At 31.7% G+C, this 15,696-nt stretch overlaps 1 protein-coding gene and 1 pseudogene across 1 annotated transcript; one reads left to right on the top strand and one right to left on the bottom strand.

Moving 5' to 3' along the window:
* Positions 1 to 2,397: 2,397 nt before the first annotated feature.
* On the top strand, positions 2,398 to 6,613 carry LOC112015855 (probable LRR receptor-like serine/threonine-protein kinase At1g05700; annotated as a pseudogene).
* Positions 6,614 to 11,743: 5,130 nt separating this feature from the next.
* On the bottom strand, positions 11,744 to 12,216 carry LOC112015854 (uncharacterized). The gene is made up of 2 exons (XM_024048303.1): positions 12,127 to 12,216; positions 11,744 to 12,049 (listed from the first exon to the last, which is right to left on the bottom strand). Exons 1-2 carry the CDS (start codon positions 12,214 to 12,216, stop codon positions 11,744 to 11,746), a joined length of 396 nt encoding a protein of 131 aa, XP_023904071.1.
* Between the last annotated feature and the right edge of the window lie 3,480 nt (positions 12,217 to 15,696).

Genomic DNA, 15,696 nt, shown 5'->3' with positions numbered 1-15,696 from the left:
CCCCCCCCCCCCCCCCCCCCCCCCACCCTAAAATGAAAACTATTTACATTGGTCGACTATATACACTGGTCTCCTCTAGACTTGTAATGTCATTTAAATAATAGTTAGAAAGTTATTAAAAATGCAAAATTCCTTTTTTTTACCCTCCAAATGAATGGTTACATCTCAAGAACATAGAAGTTAAAATTTCACCTAGGTCTTTTTAATCCAAGGGCTATAATTTAACCTCCCCAAAAAATGTTATTTTCCTTTTATTTCATCCCAAGTTTATTGAATGAATTTAAATGTCACTTTATAGGACTTCAAAATGTCACTTAATTGATTAGAAATTAGAGTTGATAAAGAGATATATAATCAAATCTCCACTTATATTCTCTTTTATTTTTTGTTCCTAGATTCAGTGAGGATGACTTAGTTATGTGGATGTCATGTATTTTAATTAAGTGTCTATTTGGAATAGGTTCTTTTGGATTGCTTACTTTTAAAACCGAGCCATTGAATAAAATGAACGTAATATATCTTTTTAACAACTCCAATAGTTATAATTATAACCCTTAGATAAAAGGAATATAAGTGGAATTTTAATTTTACATTCTTTATAGGTATAATTGTTTTTTAACCACTATTTGATTGTCATTTAAGTTAGTTAATAATGTTACACATCTAGCCTAGAGGAGGTAGTGGGTAAATAGCTAGTTTTGTAAGTGGGGTAAGTGTTTAATTCCAAACTAGAGGAGGTAGTGAGTACAAATATGACAAATCTTAGAGGAGATCAATGTAATTTTTTCTAAAACAAATATACAAGTATAAAGCGAATATTAGCTATCCCATCTTTTTATGTGTAGGTGATGAGGCAAGTATAATATAGAAGTAGTGGCATTGCTAGATTTACTCTCTCTCTCTCTCTCTCTCTCTCTTAATAGATTCATTGTTGATCTTGTTTCTCGTTTCAACAGCTTATTATTGTATATCAAAGTGATCAGGAGTGCATTTGAATATAACTTTATATACAATATTTATCTATTTATTTAATGAAGTTGGTTAAAATATAATTGCACTTGTGCGGTTGTTCCCTAGAAAAATGAGGCTTTGAAAAGTATGCAGATAAAGAAATAAACTAAAAACTTAAAAGGGCAAATTGTTGCCAAATAGACGCTATATTTATCATACATGACTCATGTTAAATTTAGGTTAACATTAGTCAACTTTTAAATTTTTTAGAACTGAATTCACACCATTTGCAGGAAAATTAGAATTCTAACTCATGGTTTGGGTCTAAACAATTCTTTGACTAATGAAAAACAAGTGTGAAAATACCAATTCATCTTTAGAATTAAAGTTTCAATTGAGACAGTTTTGACATCACGAGCTTCTTTTCCCACAAGAGGGAACTTCACAACTCCTTATTGGGTCTTGCTAGCATCAATCATTGATTGATTGCTTGATGCTCCTGTAGCTTAAACTACAAGAAGTCTATTAGGTTGTCCCTAGTGTGGATCACGACATGTTGACTTGGACCTTAGTATATCTTGTTTGTCTAATTATTAATTATTTTGTTTTCTCATCTTCTTAACAAAGATCTGCAACATCTTGGTGTATGTTAGTCCAAACACATTCTTATCAACGATTGCGGTATAAGATGTTACATGGCATCTGCTTTCTACATTTCTTCCAAAAAAGGAATCTTCCTAGACAATAAACGTGCTTTCCATTTTGCACCTTATTTTCTGTACTTTTACAAGTTCGGTTTTGTTTTCTTGTCTATTTTCCGGGATAGAAAATGATAGTTTTACAAGTCACTTCTTGAATTAAAAATTAATTTCCACAGATCCCAAAGATCAAAAGACAAAATTTTCATAGTTGTGAATGATATCTAGTCCTCGCCAACACCCTAAAAAAAATTAATAAACAGAATCTGAAGGTTCTAATTCACTGTTTATGGGTCCGCAAGGAAAACGTATATAATTTGAAAAACGATAATTTATCTCAATTTGATAAAGTTTCTTAGAACTTGGATTGAATATTATCTTCCCAAAAAAAATTATTAATGTCTTTGTCTAGTGATATTCTTTTTTGATGAATCGTAAACAACAATTATCATATAATGCATGTCACAGATTTAACTCTTAACGTATTTATGGAATTCTACAATCAGTCAATAGCTTTATCGTTTATTGGCATCTATTCTCTCTAGAAGAGTTTTTTATTTAAAATTTTTTTTATGGGACTTTCTAGAAGGGCTTAGTTACGGAGTTGAATCTCTTTATTTACAATTTTTTTTTAAAAAAAAAAATCAATCTACCAGTATCTTGTCCTTTATTGTTGGTTCTTAAAAATAAAAAGGAGACTTTTCTTTAGTGATATAGTTTCGATCATTTTGCTAATTGACTTTATGTCATGTGTTTGTTTGTTTGTCTGTCTGTCTGTTTGTGGGTTTTTTTTTTTTTTTCATTGGACATGTATTGGGATTCAGAGAGTGCAACTTCCGAATACTATATCTACATGCACTTTGCTGAAGTTGAACAGCTCAAACCTAATCAATCCAGATCAATAAACATTACTCTAAATGGGAACTACTGGTGGAGTATATCTTCTCCATTATACTTGTACACAACCACGGTGTGCAGCCAATCGGCCTTGGAGATTGCCCAAACATATAACTTTAAACTGTTCAAAACAGAAGGCTCAACACTGCCACCCATCATCAATGCAATTGAGATATATTCAGTGAGAAATCTCTCGCAACCAGGAACAAACAAACAAGATGGTATGTTTTCTTCCACACACGTCAATATTGTGCCTTCCTTTCAGGGGCGGCATTACACACACCCCAGGGGGTTCAAATGAACCCCCTGGCATGCCCCTAAAACAAAATTATATATAAAATTAATTTTTTTTTTGGTTTTGTCCCCTCTAAAATAAAAATTTAAACAGCTTGATCCTATTTTTTTTTTTTTAAATTCAACTCAAATTAACTTAAATATGATTATTTTACTACTATTTTCATAATATTTTCGCAATAAAAGTTAAGTAGTAAGTTGTAATTGGCTTTTATCTGGACTTGTAACTAACATAATTTTTTTTACCTACCATCTAGATTTTGTTGTGATATTTTTATGCAAGTGTTGTGTTAATAACACTACTCTCTTGGACTTTGGCATTGACAACAGAATAAAGTTTTTTTTTTCTTGCACTTTTCTTCTACATCTGTGGTTTATTAAATATATAATTAGTTATTTGACAAGAATGCATGATTAGTTATTTAATTCTATTTGTTTATGTATTCAATAGTTATTGTCTTACCGATCTTTAAACTATCAATAATTTTTTTAGACTATTATAAAATATAGTTGCATTGTATACTGAATTGTATGGAAATGGTGTATAAAGAAAAAAAAATCTAGCCATTTTTTTTTTTTCTTCCCTACCCACAATAAATTCCTGGCTTCGCTAATGCTGACTCTCCTAGAAAAAAATCCTGGAGTCGCCACTGCTTCCTTTTCTTTTTTTCTTTTTTACTTACTATTTGGATGCATATGAAAATGTTATAGTTGATGCCATCACAAATATCAAGTTAACATACGAACTAAAGAGAAATTGGGAAGGTGATCCGTGTCTCCCACAAGCATACTCATGGGCTGGTTTGCATTGTAGCTATGATAGTATTAACCCCCCTAGAATAACATCCTTGTAAGTTTATTCGTTCGGATATGTGCTTCATGAATTGGGACTTTTTGCTTTTTAGTATCTCTTAATTAATATTTTGTGAAATGTAAATTGAATCAGGAACTTGTCTGCTAGTGGATTGACTGGAGTGATATTAAGTTTATTCGTTCGGATATGTGCTTCATGAATTGGGACTTTTTGCTTTTTAGTATCTCTTAATTAATATTTTGTGAAATGTAAATTGAATCAGGAACTTGTCTGCTAGTGGATTGACTGGAGTGATATCTGCTGATATATCAAATCTCATGATGTTACAATATTTGTAAGTACTTGCAATTCACATAACAAAAATGTAAAAATCTGATAATGAATACCAAATTTGGTTACAATTTTTGTGACAACCAATGTTAAATGTAAGTAATTTGCCAATTTCAGGGATCTGTCGGACAATAGCCTAACTGGATCAATACCAAAATTTCTTTCTCAATTGCAATACTTGAGGGTCCTGTAAGTTGAATTTTAAGATTGTTACTGCAAATTTATTTGTTAGAAAAGATATAAATTATATTCACTTTACCTTTGCAGAAACTTAGAAAGAAATCAGCTTACTGGTTCTGTTCCAGCTGACCTCATAGAAAGATCAAACAATGGTACACTATTATTGCGGTATGATTTTTGTTGAAAATAGTAACACTTCATTTTCATACATAGAATTTCTCTATGTATATATTTCAATGTGTTAATTAAAATTTCATTGACATCCTTTTTATTAATCTAGTGTGGATAAAAATTCAAATCTTTGTGGATCTGGATCATGCAAAAAGAAGAACAATATTGTTATTCCAATATCAGTCATTCTCTTATTCATTGTTGCGGCTGTCATGTGGGGGCTTTGGAGATATCAGAAATATAAGAATAAAGGTTAAAATTTTTATATAAAAAGATGCATATTCATTTTAAACTAAGAATAAAAATCTTCTCACTTATGTGCTTATAATGCTAATGATGTTTGCAATTACGATAGTAGAAACAAAATCCAACATCCAGACCAAGTCGTTAGAGTCAATAGATCCAATGCAACGACAATTTACATACGCTGATCTGGTAAGAATTACCAACAATTTTGAGACAGTTCTTGGTAAGGGTGGATCTGGACAAGTTTACCAAGGCTGCATTGATGACACTCAAGTAGCAGTGAAAGTGCTTTCCCTATCATCAGTTCAAGGGTATCAACAATTTCAAGCAGAGGCAAGCAACTATGTCTCAATTTATTTTGAGCACACATAGATGTATACATAGAGATTTTAATATTAAATTAATGGACATTACGCTTCTTAAATTGCAGGTAAAACTTCTCATTAGAGTTCATTATAGAAACTTAACCACCCTCATCGGGTATTGCTATGAAGGAACAAGCATGGGGCTTGTCTATGAGTACATGGCCAACGGAGACTTAGAAGCACATCTTTCAGGTTGGTCATAATAAAAGTATCTACCGAAGATTCCACTTTTTCAGTATATTTTTAGTAATTAAGAGTATATCATTGAAATTTAAAAAATTAAAATAAAAAATAATTGAGGGAATATACATAGAGAAATTCTATAGAAAAAAAAAATGATATTGTTGATGTAGAATATTGTAAGTGGCAAGTGAAAAAATAGTGTCAATGGTAGACCCAAATAAGAACTAATAAAAACTTGTCAAGTCAACTTTTGTGAATTTTTTGTATATGCAGTATGCATGTCCTACCAATAGTAGTACTAGTACAATATAATATATGACCCAACCTAGCTTGGCCCTAGGGGAGACATAATCTAACATTAGCAACATACTTTAATCGTCACATGATCAAAGTTAGTTTAATTGAATTACACAACAAGAAAATCTAACACGTTTTATTTATTGATGCAGGTAAGAGTACTAATATCTTGGGTTGGGAAGCAAGGCTTAATATAGAAATGGAAGCAGCACAAGGTTAGTGATGAGCCAATGAGTTTATTTGCTGATCGTTTTTTAATAGTACTTCATCTTTTCTAAAAATGATTTTTTACTGTGAAATGTAGGATTGGAATATTTACACAATGGTTGTAAACCGCCTATAATCCATTGAGATGTGAAAACTACAAATATCTTGTTGAATGAAAATTTTAATGCCAAACTAGCCGATTTTGGTCTATCCAAAATTTTCCCAACTGATGGCACACATGTCTCAATGCTTAGTGTTGCTGGCACCCTTGGATACCTCGACCCCGAGTAAGTATTTTTTTTTTTTTTTTTTTACTTAGTATACATATCATCTTCAAAATTGTTTTGTAAAATACAGTAATAGTATTATTTAAATCCACCAGCATGTGACCATTTCTAAATGGAAAGGGATACAAGCCCTTTTCCGGTTAAAATGAATGGGAATGACTTGAAAATTGAACTTGTTAAAACAAAAGATGAAAAAAAAAAAAAAAACTATGACATGCATTTGCTTGTAGGTACTCCATTTCATATAGGCTGAATGAGAAAAGCGATGTTTATGGCTTTGGGGTTGTTCTTTTGGAGATAATCACAAGTCGGCCTGCGATTGAAAGATCCTATGAAAACACCCACATAAGCCAATGGGTAAGAATGATGCTTGATAGAGGAGATATTCAAAATATTGTTGATCCAAGGTTGGGTGGAGATTTCAACGTTAACTCTGCTTGGAAAGCTATTGAAATAGCAATGGCTTGTGTGTCCACCACCTCCAGTACTAGGCCACCAATGAGTGAGGTGGTAGTGAGACTAAAGGAATGTTTGACATCTGAAACAATTAAAAGGGAGAATTTCGAGGGGGAATCAAATTATTCAGTTGATATAGTCAATATGAATATGATTAAGGAATCCAACCCTTTAGCAAGGTAAGTTGTTGTCCAAAAATGAGAATCATGTATTTGATCTTTAACTGTTTTTGAAAAAATTTGGGTGCAATCGTTTAAGTGGTTTACATTACATTCTCCAAGTAATCAATGAATTATAAATACTATATTTTTCCTTTTGAAGAGGAAAAATTTTAATGTAGATTTATATATTTGATAGTAATTCAAAAACTTAATTAATTCTACACCTTAGGAATTATTGCTAAGGTGTATTGTTTGCTTTATTTTAAAAGTACTACGTTAACAGCATTTTTACAGTACTTTCATTACAAATTTTAGGGGGTAAGTTATTATTAGTTCTAATTTAAACACATTACTATTGTTTTTTTCCTACTGATAACAACCTACCACTTAAGATTTGTTATAAAAGTTTTATGAAAATGTTGTAGACATTACATTTCTTTTATTGTAACCTCTTATCAATGCATATTAGAAACAATGCTAGGACCACATCTCTTTACACAATTTGAAAGTTAAAATTCAATTTGAAAGTGCTACTTGAACAATATTTTCACAATAATTCATAGGTGGTAACTTATTATTGGTTCTAATTTGAACCAACTAATAAAATTACTTTTTTGCCTCCCAGTAATAGCTAGTAATAATGTCATTTAGAATCTGCTGTGAAGGTATTATAAAAATATTGTGGACATAACATTTTTCTTAATTAAATGAATTTTCAAAATTGTAAAAATTACATGTCTTTATTCAAACTCTTAACTCCCGCGTTAACTAGAATTAAAATTAGAGTGTTGTAAACGATTGCCCTTATGGTATTTATTAATAGATCATTTTAATAAAGTTTTAATATTACTTTTTATGAGAAATGTAAAAGCTATAAAAAAAAAAAAAAAATCTGTTACTTTATTTTTTTTCCCTATAAAATGTTTCAAAAAATATTTTCTAAATCAATGCCCTTAGTACATTTGTTAACATACCCTTAAAATTAATAGGGTAAATTAGCTATTTGATCCCTAATCTTTAGTTTTTCTATTAATTTGGTCCCTAACATTTTAAACATGTTTGTTTAGTTCTTAACCTTTTATTGTATCAAACTGGTCACCATCACTAAATGGTAGGGGTGTGCTCGGTTCGGTTTCGATCGGTTTGTATGGGTATGGCCAACCGAAACCGAATATTTCGGTTTGTGAAATTCTCAACCGAAACCGATTGAAATGGCTGGAAATCCATCGGTTTTGGTGTATTTCGGTTTCAATCGGTTTCGGTCGGTTTTCAGTTTTTCAAAGAGAGGGTTATTAAGATTTTCAAAGCCACACTCTTTCAAACGATAAAGCAAAAACCAAAGCATATAAAATCACACTCAGAATCATTAAAAACCACAAGCTCAAAACTTTTCACACAATTCACTGTAAAGCAAAATCACCATTCACTTGAAAAGAAAAATCACAGTATAAATGAAACAAAAAAAACACAATCTAAAGTGTAAAAAAAACTCACCGATTATATGAGAATCAGAGATATACGAGTCAGAGAGACTGAAGAATTTGAGTGAAGAAAGCTTATTCTTCCATTTTGCTCTGTGTGTGTGTGTGTGTCAAACAATCGCACTGATGATTCCAAGGAAGGAAAAAGACAGAAAAAATTGAGAGAAAAAGTTGGGGAAGAGGGCGGCTGAACTGAAGAAAAGAAAAGGGAAGAATGAAATAGGGGAGGAGCATTTCCGAATCGCACCGATGATTCCAAGGAAGGAAAAAGATAGAAAAATTTGAGAGAAAAATTTGGGGAAGGGGGCGGCTGAACTGAAGAAAAGAAAAGGGAAGAGAAGAATAAAATAGGGGAGGGGTATTTCAGTATTTATGTCATCCTCTAGGGTTTTAAAAAATTAAAAGGCAAAAAGACAAGCCCCCGCGAAGGCTCGAACTTGGGATCCAGCACCAGATCACAAAGTAGCGTACCACTAAGCCACTAATCAGCTATGTAATAGAGTTACATAAATAAATAAATAAATATATATATATATACTCGGTTGGTTCGGTTCGGTTTCGGGTGAAAAAATCCAGCACCAAAACTAAAACCGAAAATTTCGGTTTTTAGAAAATGAAACTGAAACCGATCCGAACCAAAACCGAACCAAAAATTTGGCAACGGTTCTGTCGGTTTCGGTCGGTTTGTTCGGTTCGTCAGTTTTTTGCATACTCCTACTAAATGGTGAATAAAAAATATTGGCATTGCTAACGGTAATATTAATATCTTATATTTTCTGCCACATAAGCTACCACATGTCCTAAAATTGAAAAAAATTTGTACTTAGCTTATTTTGATCTTCATTACCAAAAACTAAAGATTCGGAAAAAAAAGAAAAAAAAAATTCCCTATACTTTTCTTTTCCTTTGCCTTATTGGGAATAGAATAATTACAAAGAAATCAAAACTGAACTCAACTCACAATAAGCCAAATTGGACAATAGGCCCCAAAAAACTTCACGGAATGAAAAAATTGCAACAAGAAAATTTGAGGAAATGGGTGAGAGAAGCAATGAACCAAAGCGACCTATGAAGATATTATAACAGAGAGAAAGAGAGACTCACAGTGCAAACCAAATAATTGAATAGAGAAACAGAGGACTTTATTGGAAGTCTAGGAAGTCTCAGTTAGTGTTGATAAACTAAATATTTGAAGTGTTAGAGATTAGATTTACACAAAGTCTGAAAGTTAGGGACTAAATAGTAATTTGCTATTAAATTAATTTCTTTTACCTGTTAGGGTGGTTTAGTATTGGGCTTTTTTTTTTTTTTTTTGATACATATTGGACCTTTTAGACTAAAATTTTAAACACCATTTGTTTTTCTAATGTCACTTTTTAAAATATGTTCAGTTTTAAAAGGTTGAAAAGTTAGAGTTGGTTGGTCCAAACAGACATGAACATGTATGTGTCAAATCATTGAAAACGTCATGAAAATTATTCAGCTAAAAGCAAAGTAAAACAAGGATGACATTAATATTTTTTAAAACCTAAATAAATACAATTGATAATTCAAAGACAAAGTTAAACTCGGGATCAAAACCGTAATATGTTTTAATAACTAGTATCTGTGTAACTGTATACAACAACTCTACCATATCGGTAGAGAAGGTATCTTTCCAAAAGTTAGCCCCTAGTTAAACTTATTCTCTCTCACCTTTCTTCGAGGTTCGAAGTAACAACCTCGAAGAAACATTAACATGAAAAGAATGCAAAGTGAAGCTAAAATTCAAAGCTCGTGCTTCTTCCTTCACGAGCATGTGTGTGCACACTACACGCACTGAATGGCTTTACCTATTATTAAACCAAGAAGCTAACAACCATGACAGTCAGATAGAATGGATTTAACTATTATTGTACCAAGAAGAGTAAGTTACAAATCTAAAATGCAAAAGGACAAAGTAAATATATGCTGTGTGCCTGTGTCTCTCTCATTAGGGCTTTTGAATTTTGGTGCATATATTAATCAATTTCCAAATCTCTGGAGCTCTAAGAAGAATTAGGGCCCTAACTCCTAAGGCCTAACCCCAATATGGGATAAGGGTTGGTAAATGGGAAACATGCCTACTCCCTAACCCATGTTAAAGTTGCGGGTTTCAATCAAGGTAGTTAATTTTGTACCGTACCGATCGGTACGGCCGAAATTTTTCGTTCCGGGGGCTAATCCGATACCGAAACATAGTAATTTCGTGCCAGTTTAAATACCGGCTATACCGGCGTTGTTCCGGCCATACTGCAATACATACCGGATTTCAGCCGAATAATGATTACCGAGCCGGAATTGAAATTACAACCAACGGCCCAAAAAGCCATCGTAGTGACTATCTCTCTCCTCGCATCGAATATGGCCTTCCTTGTCTCTTTTTCCTCCTTAATGGGGTTGCTAAGCAAAGCTGAGAGAGAGAGAGAGAGAGAGAGAGAGAGAGAGAGAGAGAGAGAGAGAGAGAGAGAGAGAGAGAGCTAGCTGAAAACAAGTGAAATGAAGATACCCTCTAAATAATGTTGATGGAGTAAGACTTGATAAGTCAATCAATACTGTGCATGTAGCAGAAAAATTGGTTGGAACTCGTGAAAATTTGAAAAAAGAAAACGTTGGAACTAGTAAAAATTGAAAAAAGCAATCAGTCTTTGGTTTTATCACCCATGCCCATCAAATACCAAATGGATTAATTCATTTTTCTTTTACGGTTTTACCAACAACTTTCCCGTACCCCCCACTTCACTTTTTCTTTATCTTTTTAAAACTTTAACATTTTTTTTATGGTTGTAATTGAGCTGAGATAAGTTTTTTAATAAAAAAAAGGGTTGTGGCATATTGAAATAGGTATGAAATTTCCATTTGTAAGAATTTATATGGGATTTTATCAAATAATTAAATTTATAAACATGTAATTAATATATACTATTAATATATAAATATAATTTTTAAGCAGTGGTGATCCCGAAATTCACATTGATTGTTAGTTATATATATATATATATATATATAAAATAAACATATAAAATAGCGGTAAACTCGAAACGGTACACCAGTAATGACTGGTATCCAAAATATATCGTACTGGTGGCCAAACCGGTACAGCCTCCGGTACGGTATTGACTTCCTTGGTTTCAATTATCTTAATTAATAAAGTCTTCTATTAATATTGAAGAAGATATTTGGAAATTGAATTCCACCTGCAACAAAAATTAGTTGGTATTTTGACCTAATTATAAAGAAAAATATTATTAGAGCAACATGATAATTGAAATTATATTTTATCTAAAAAAAATATAAGTAAAAAATTGCAAAATTCATATTAAATAAGTTATGCTTAATCATTGTCACAAGAGTCACAACTCATCACGAGACTGACAATAAAAAAAAAAATATAAATTAAAATTGTTCATAACTCATTAATAGGAAAAAAAAAATGCAACTTCTGTGTCTGAGGCCAAGCTATATTTGATATTTGTTTTTAAGAATTCATTATTTGAATATCCACTAGCAGTTAAACTGTCAATATAATGGGTGTTAGACCTTTTCTAATGGAAAAATGTTGAAACTACTACAAGCGTTGTTGTATTTGATATTGAGTCCAAATATTCTGTCCACCCTCTGTGCTTCACTCTATATTTCACAAATCAAAATTTGGTACATGTCTACTTATTTCATTAATGCCTAATTTTATGCCTTCTCTCTTTTATTTACCTAAAATTTGCCACATAGTACACATTGGAGATAAATTGCAAAATACCAGTCCTTTGACATATACTAATTTTTCCTTTACCTTTTATGGGCAATTTGGATGAGTTTTCCAAACGGACATCGCCTTGAACACCTTCAACAAGCTCAACAAAGAGCTCATTTTTTCCACTCATGTGGTTGCTAGCTCCAGAATCAAGATACCACTCATCTTGCGAATTATTTTCCTCTTCTTGTGCAAAGAGAAGTGTACATTCTTCTTTTTCAACATTGGATGCCTCAACAAGATTAGATTGTTCATTGTGCTCCTTAGATTTATTGTACCAGCAGTCTAATGAATAATGTTCAAACTTGTTGCAATTAAAACATTGGATATTTCTATTACCTCCACGTCCACAAGCAGATCTGCTTCTAAATGTTCCTCTTCCATGACCTTTTCAATAGTTGCTATTAGTATATCCTCCATGAAAGCCATTAGGCTTATCCTCTCTTAAATTCAAGTTTGAATCTAATGCTTGCTCAATGACAACCGAGCTAGAATTCTTTTCCATATGTTGCTCATACGCTTGAAGAAATCCTATTAATTCCTCAATTGAGAGTCTCCAAATCTTTGGACTCTTCAATAGGCACCATGACATGCTCAAATTTATTTGCAAGAGATCTTTATATTTTCTCTATCACACAAATATCTTCAATACTCCCTCCATTACTTTTCAAGTGATTAACAATTACAAGTAATCTTGAAAAATAATCAGAAATAGTCTTACCATCATTCATAAGAAACTCAGCACGAAGAGTTTGCAAATGAACTCTTTTCACACAATCGACACCATTGAAGAAAATTCCAAGAATCTCCCATGTTTCTTTACTCGACTTTGCTTTGGCAATTTTGTCCAAAGTTGACTCATCCATCCCTTAATAGAGTAGAAATAGTGCATTCTTGTCTTTCTTCCTTTGATCCTTGAGCAAATTTTTTTGTTCTGCATTGTAGGTGGCTTCTTGCTCCCTTGTCGATTCTACATACCCATCAGTGATGAGCTCCCATAGCTCTTGTGATCCAAACAATACTTTCATTTGAATCTGCCAGCTTTCATATTTTCTTTCGTCTATTTAGGAATTTTTTTCTGCACCATGTTAGAAGACATCTTCACTAATGGTGTAGACAAAGACTCCAGGCTCTAAGAACTTGGCTCTGATGCCACTTTATTTGCTTTACAAAACCTACACTTTAATTTCAACAAAGTACGATCATAAGAAATAGAGGAATGAAAATTTTATTAGAGTACTTCAAACTCACAAACAAAGAGATTAGACTACTGCCTTGAGAGCTCACTACAACTTTTTCTCTCACGCACTTTCACATCATACATCTATTCCCTTTTATAGGGTGAAGTTACAAGAGTTGTGATTATTGTCATGACGCTTTGTTTCATAATAAAAAATTCTAAAATGTGGAAGACTTAAAGATAAAAAATGTTATGGAATGACAATAGACACAAACAGTTATGGAAAAACAAAAAACACAAACAGTTATGAAAAAAACAAAAAGACACAAACTGTTATGAAATATCAAAAGACACCTTTTAGTTTACCACTTCCAACAGTATTTGCATTCCACAAAATTTGTTATGTTTTTTGACACCTCGAATGAACGTACATAATGAATAAGCTAGGCTTGCAAAAAGGATAGCACACTTACAAGTAACGAATGAGTTTTCTCTTTACAAGTATGTTGAAGCCTTTCTAAAGGGTAGTATTTAACCTCAAATATTATTAATAAAAAAATAATCAAAACGAAGCTCAAATAATTCATAAGCCAAAATAATATTCACATGTTAGAGAAAACAAAAATCCAAAACTTCAGGTGCACATACTATTAAATGACAAAAATACTAAACACTAGAAGTATGATTTTTTTTTCAAAATTCATAATTTCTTCTCTAATGTATACAGTCTCAACGAAAGCCTTAAAACTAATTGGCATCCATCACAATTTGAAACAGAAAATAGAAGGAATAGAGTGAGCTTGACTACTCAATAAATAACCAATTTCCTAACAATCTGGATAGAACATGTAAGAAAATGTAAAATAAAATAAAAATCATGCATTGTAAAAATCATAGACTTTGCAACATCATTTCAATAAAATCAATAGTTTCAATGAAGAAATAAATAGCTTTCTTTTTTCTTTTTGATTCAAAATTCTTACATATGCTAAATTCATATATTAACAATCTATACCATTATAGTTGAAAATATCTTAGTATGGACTAAATTGCAATTATTTAATTAAGCAACTGAAATTATTAAATCAAATTTTGCTAGAAAGACTAACAATTTTTATAAATAATATATATATATATGTGTATATTTCTAACTTTTATCCTAATTACAGAAAAGCTCACTAGCCACGTATGATGCATAATTTTATCCTAATTACGTAAAATTTCACTTACCACGTATATACTCTCATACTAAAAAATCTAGGGTCATAACAATTATATATAAGTGATAAACAACCACTCACAATTTTTCATGTTAGAGTTATAACAAAAAATTGTAGTTTGTGATCCTAGAACCCCTCAAATTTCCATAAAAAAGAAAAACAGCACTTCTTAAATACTTATTTGAAACTTCTTTGGCTTACAGGTACTATGCATCAAACATGTTGAATGAGAAAAGTGATGTTTTTAACTTAGGGGTTGTTTTATTGGAAATAATCACAAGCCATCCTGCAATAACTAAAAATTCTAAGAAAGTTCGTATAATTAAATGGGTAAGGGGACGTTGAGAATATTGTGCATCCGAGGTTAGAAGGAGACTTTGACATTAATTCTTCTTGGAAAGCAATTCAATTGAAAGGCCAACCATGACTCATGTAGTGATGGAGTTAAAGCAATGTTTAGCAATGGAATTGGCTCGAAGGCATGGAGGGTTTGAGTCTGATTCAGACCAAATTAGCGGAATTGACCATACGGAACAGATTCCCTTGGTAAGATAGTAATTGTCAAAGAGAAAAAAAAGGAAGAAGAAAAAATTGCTGGATCTTTTCCAGCTTAAACATAAACTTTTCAAAATAATAATAATAATGAAGGTTGCACCAATGGCCTGTTATCACACTGCCCCCTTTGTGTGGTTTGTATTCAGGGTTGGATCCCTTCAATTTATGCTTATTAAATAAAAGGAAGTTGCTGGAGGAGATGGGGCAACATCATGGTCAAGGGGGTATTTTTCACAAAAAGAAAATTGATTCTTATCGTTTGAAGGCATTATTTATGTGTAATTTTTTTTTTTTTTTTAAAAACTCTTTGTATGCATTACAAAGTGGAATAAAATAGCTGTCTACGTGTGCTGTATAAATATTCCATCTTTTATATTTCGCATATATCCGAAGTTTGTAATAAATTTTTGTCTAAATTTGTATGATAAAAAAAATATTTTTTAAATATTACAAAAATGTTAGCTATAATGCATTTGTACCAAATGTGATATATTGAAACTACATGTATTGCATTTTTTGCTAGTATTATTAGTGAGTTAGTTACTGAACAATTAGTTAGTTAGCTGGCCGGAAAGTGCTAAGAAGGAATTCTGTATAAGCTGCCATGAGATGAATAAAAGATCTATCCAGAAAATTAACCAAACTCTTCTCCTCTATGCTTAGGAACTGATCATTATCCTCGAAGTAATCCTTGCTATGTTCTTCCTTTAATTCTCTAAATTAGCAAGTGCTTAACAATAAAATTTTTCTACTTACGTGATTGTCCTAACCATATTCTCTACTATGCAAAAAGTGTCTACACTCTTATTAATTAAGATATAATCAACCTTAGCGTAAATTCTATTATCAGAAATTTACTCTATTTTAAACTATATTACCAATAGTTTACTCTACATAAAACTATATTACTTAAGTTTCAAAAAAATTAAAACTCTATTCCAACTAAATGTCTAT

Source organism: Quercus suber, unplaced genomic scaffold (assembly GCF_002906115.3).
Source record: "Quercus suber isolate HL8 unplaced genomic scaffold, Cork oak 2.0 scaffold_658, whole genome shotgun sequence".
NCBI classification, from domain to species: Eukaryota; Viridiplantae; Streptophyta; class Magnoliopsida; order Fagales; family Fagaceae; genus Quercus; species Quercus suber.
The sequence above is the reverse complement of the archived record's forward strand: the minus strand, read 5'-3'. Positions and strand labels throughout refer to the sequence as shown.

Bases quoted from the DNA above. Each gene is read 5' to 3' on its own strand.
- LOC112015854 (XM_024048303.1), bottom strand. From the start codon at position 12,216: ATGGCTTTCATGGAGGATATACTAATAGCAACTATTGAAAAGGTCATG. The intron at 12,050-12,126 runs GTAATAGAAATA...AATAAATCTAAG, and splicing joins ATCTGCTTGTGGACGTGGAG to GAGCACAATGAACAATCTAA.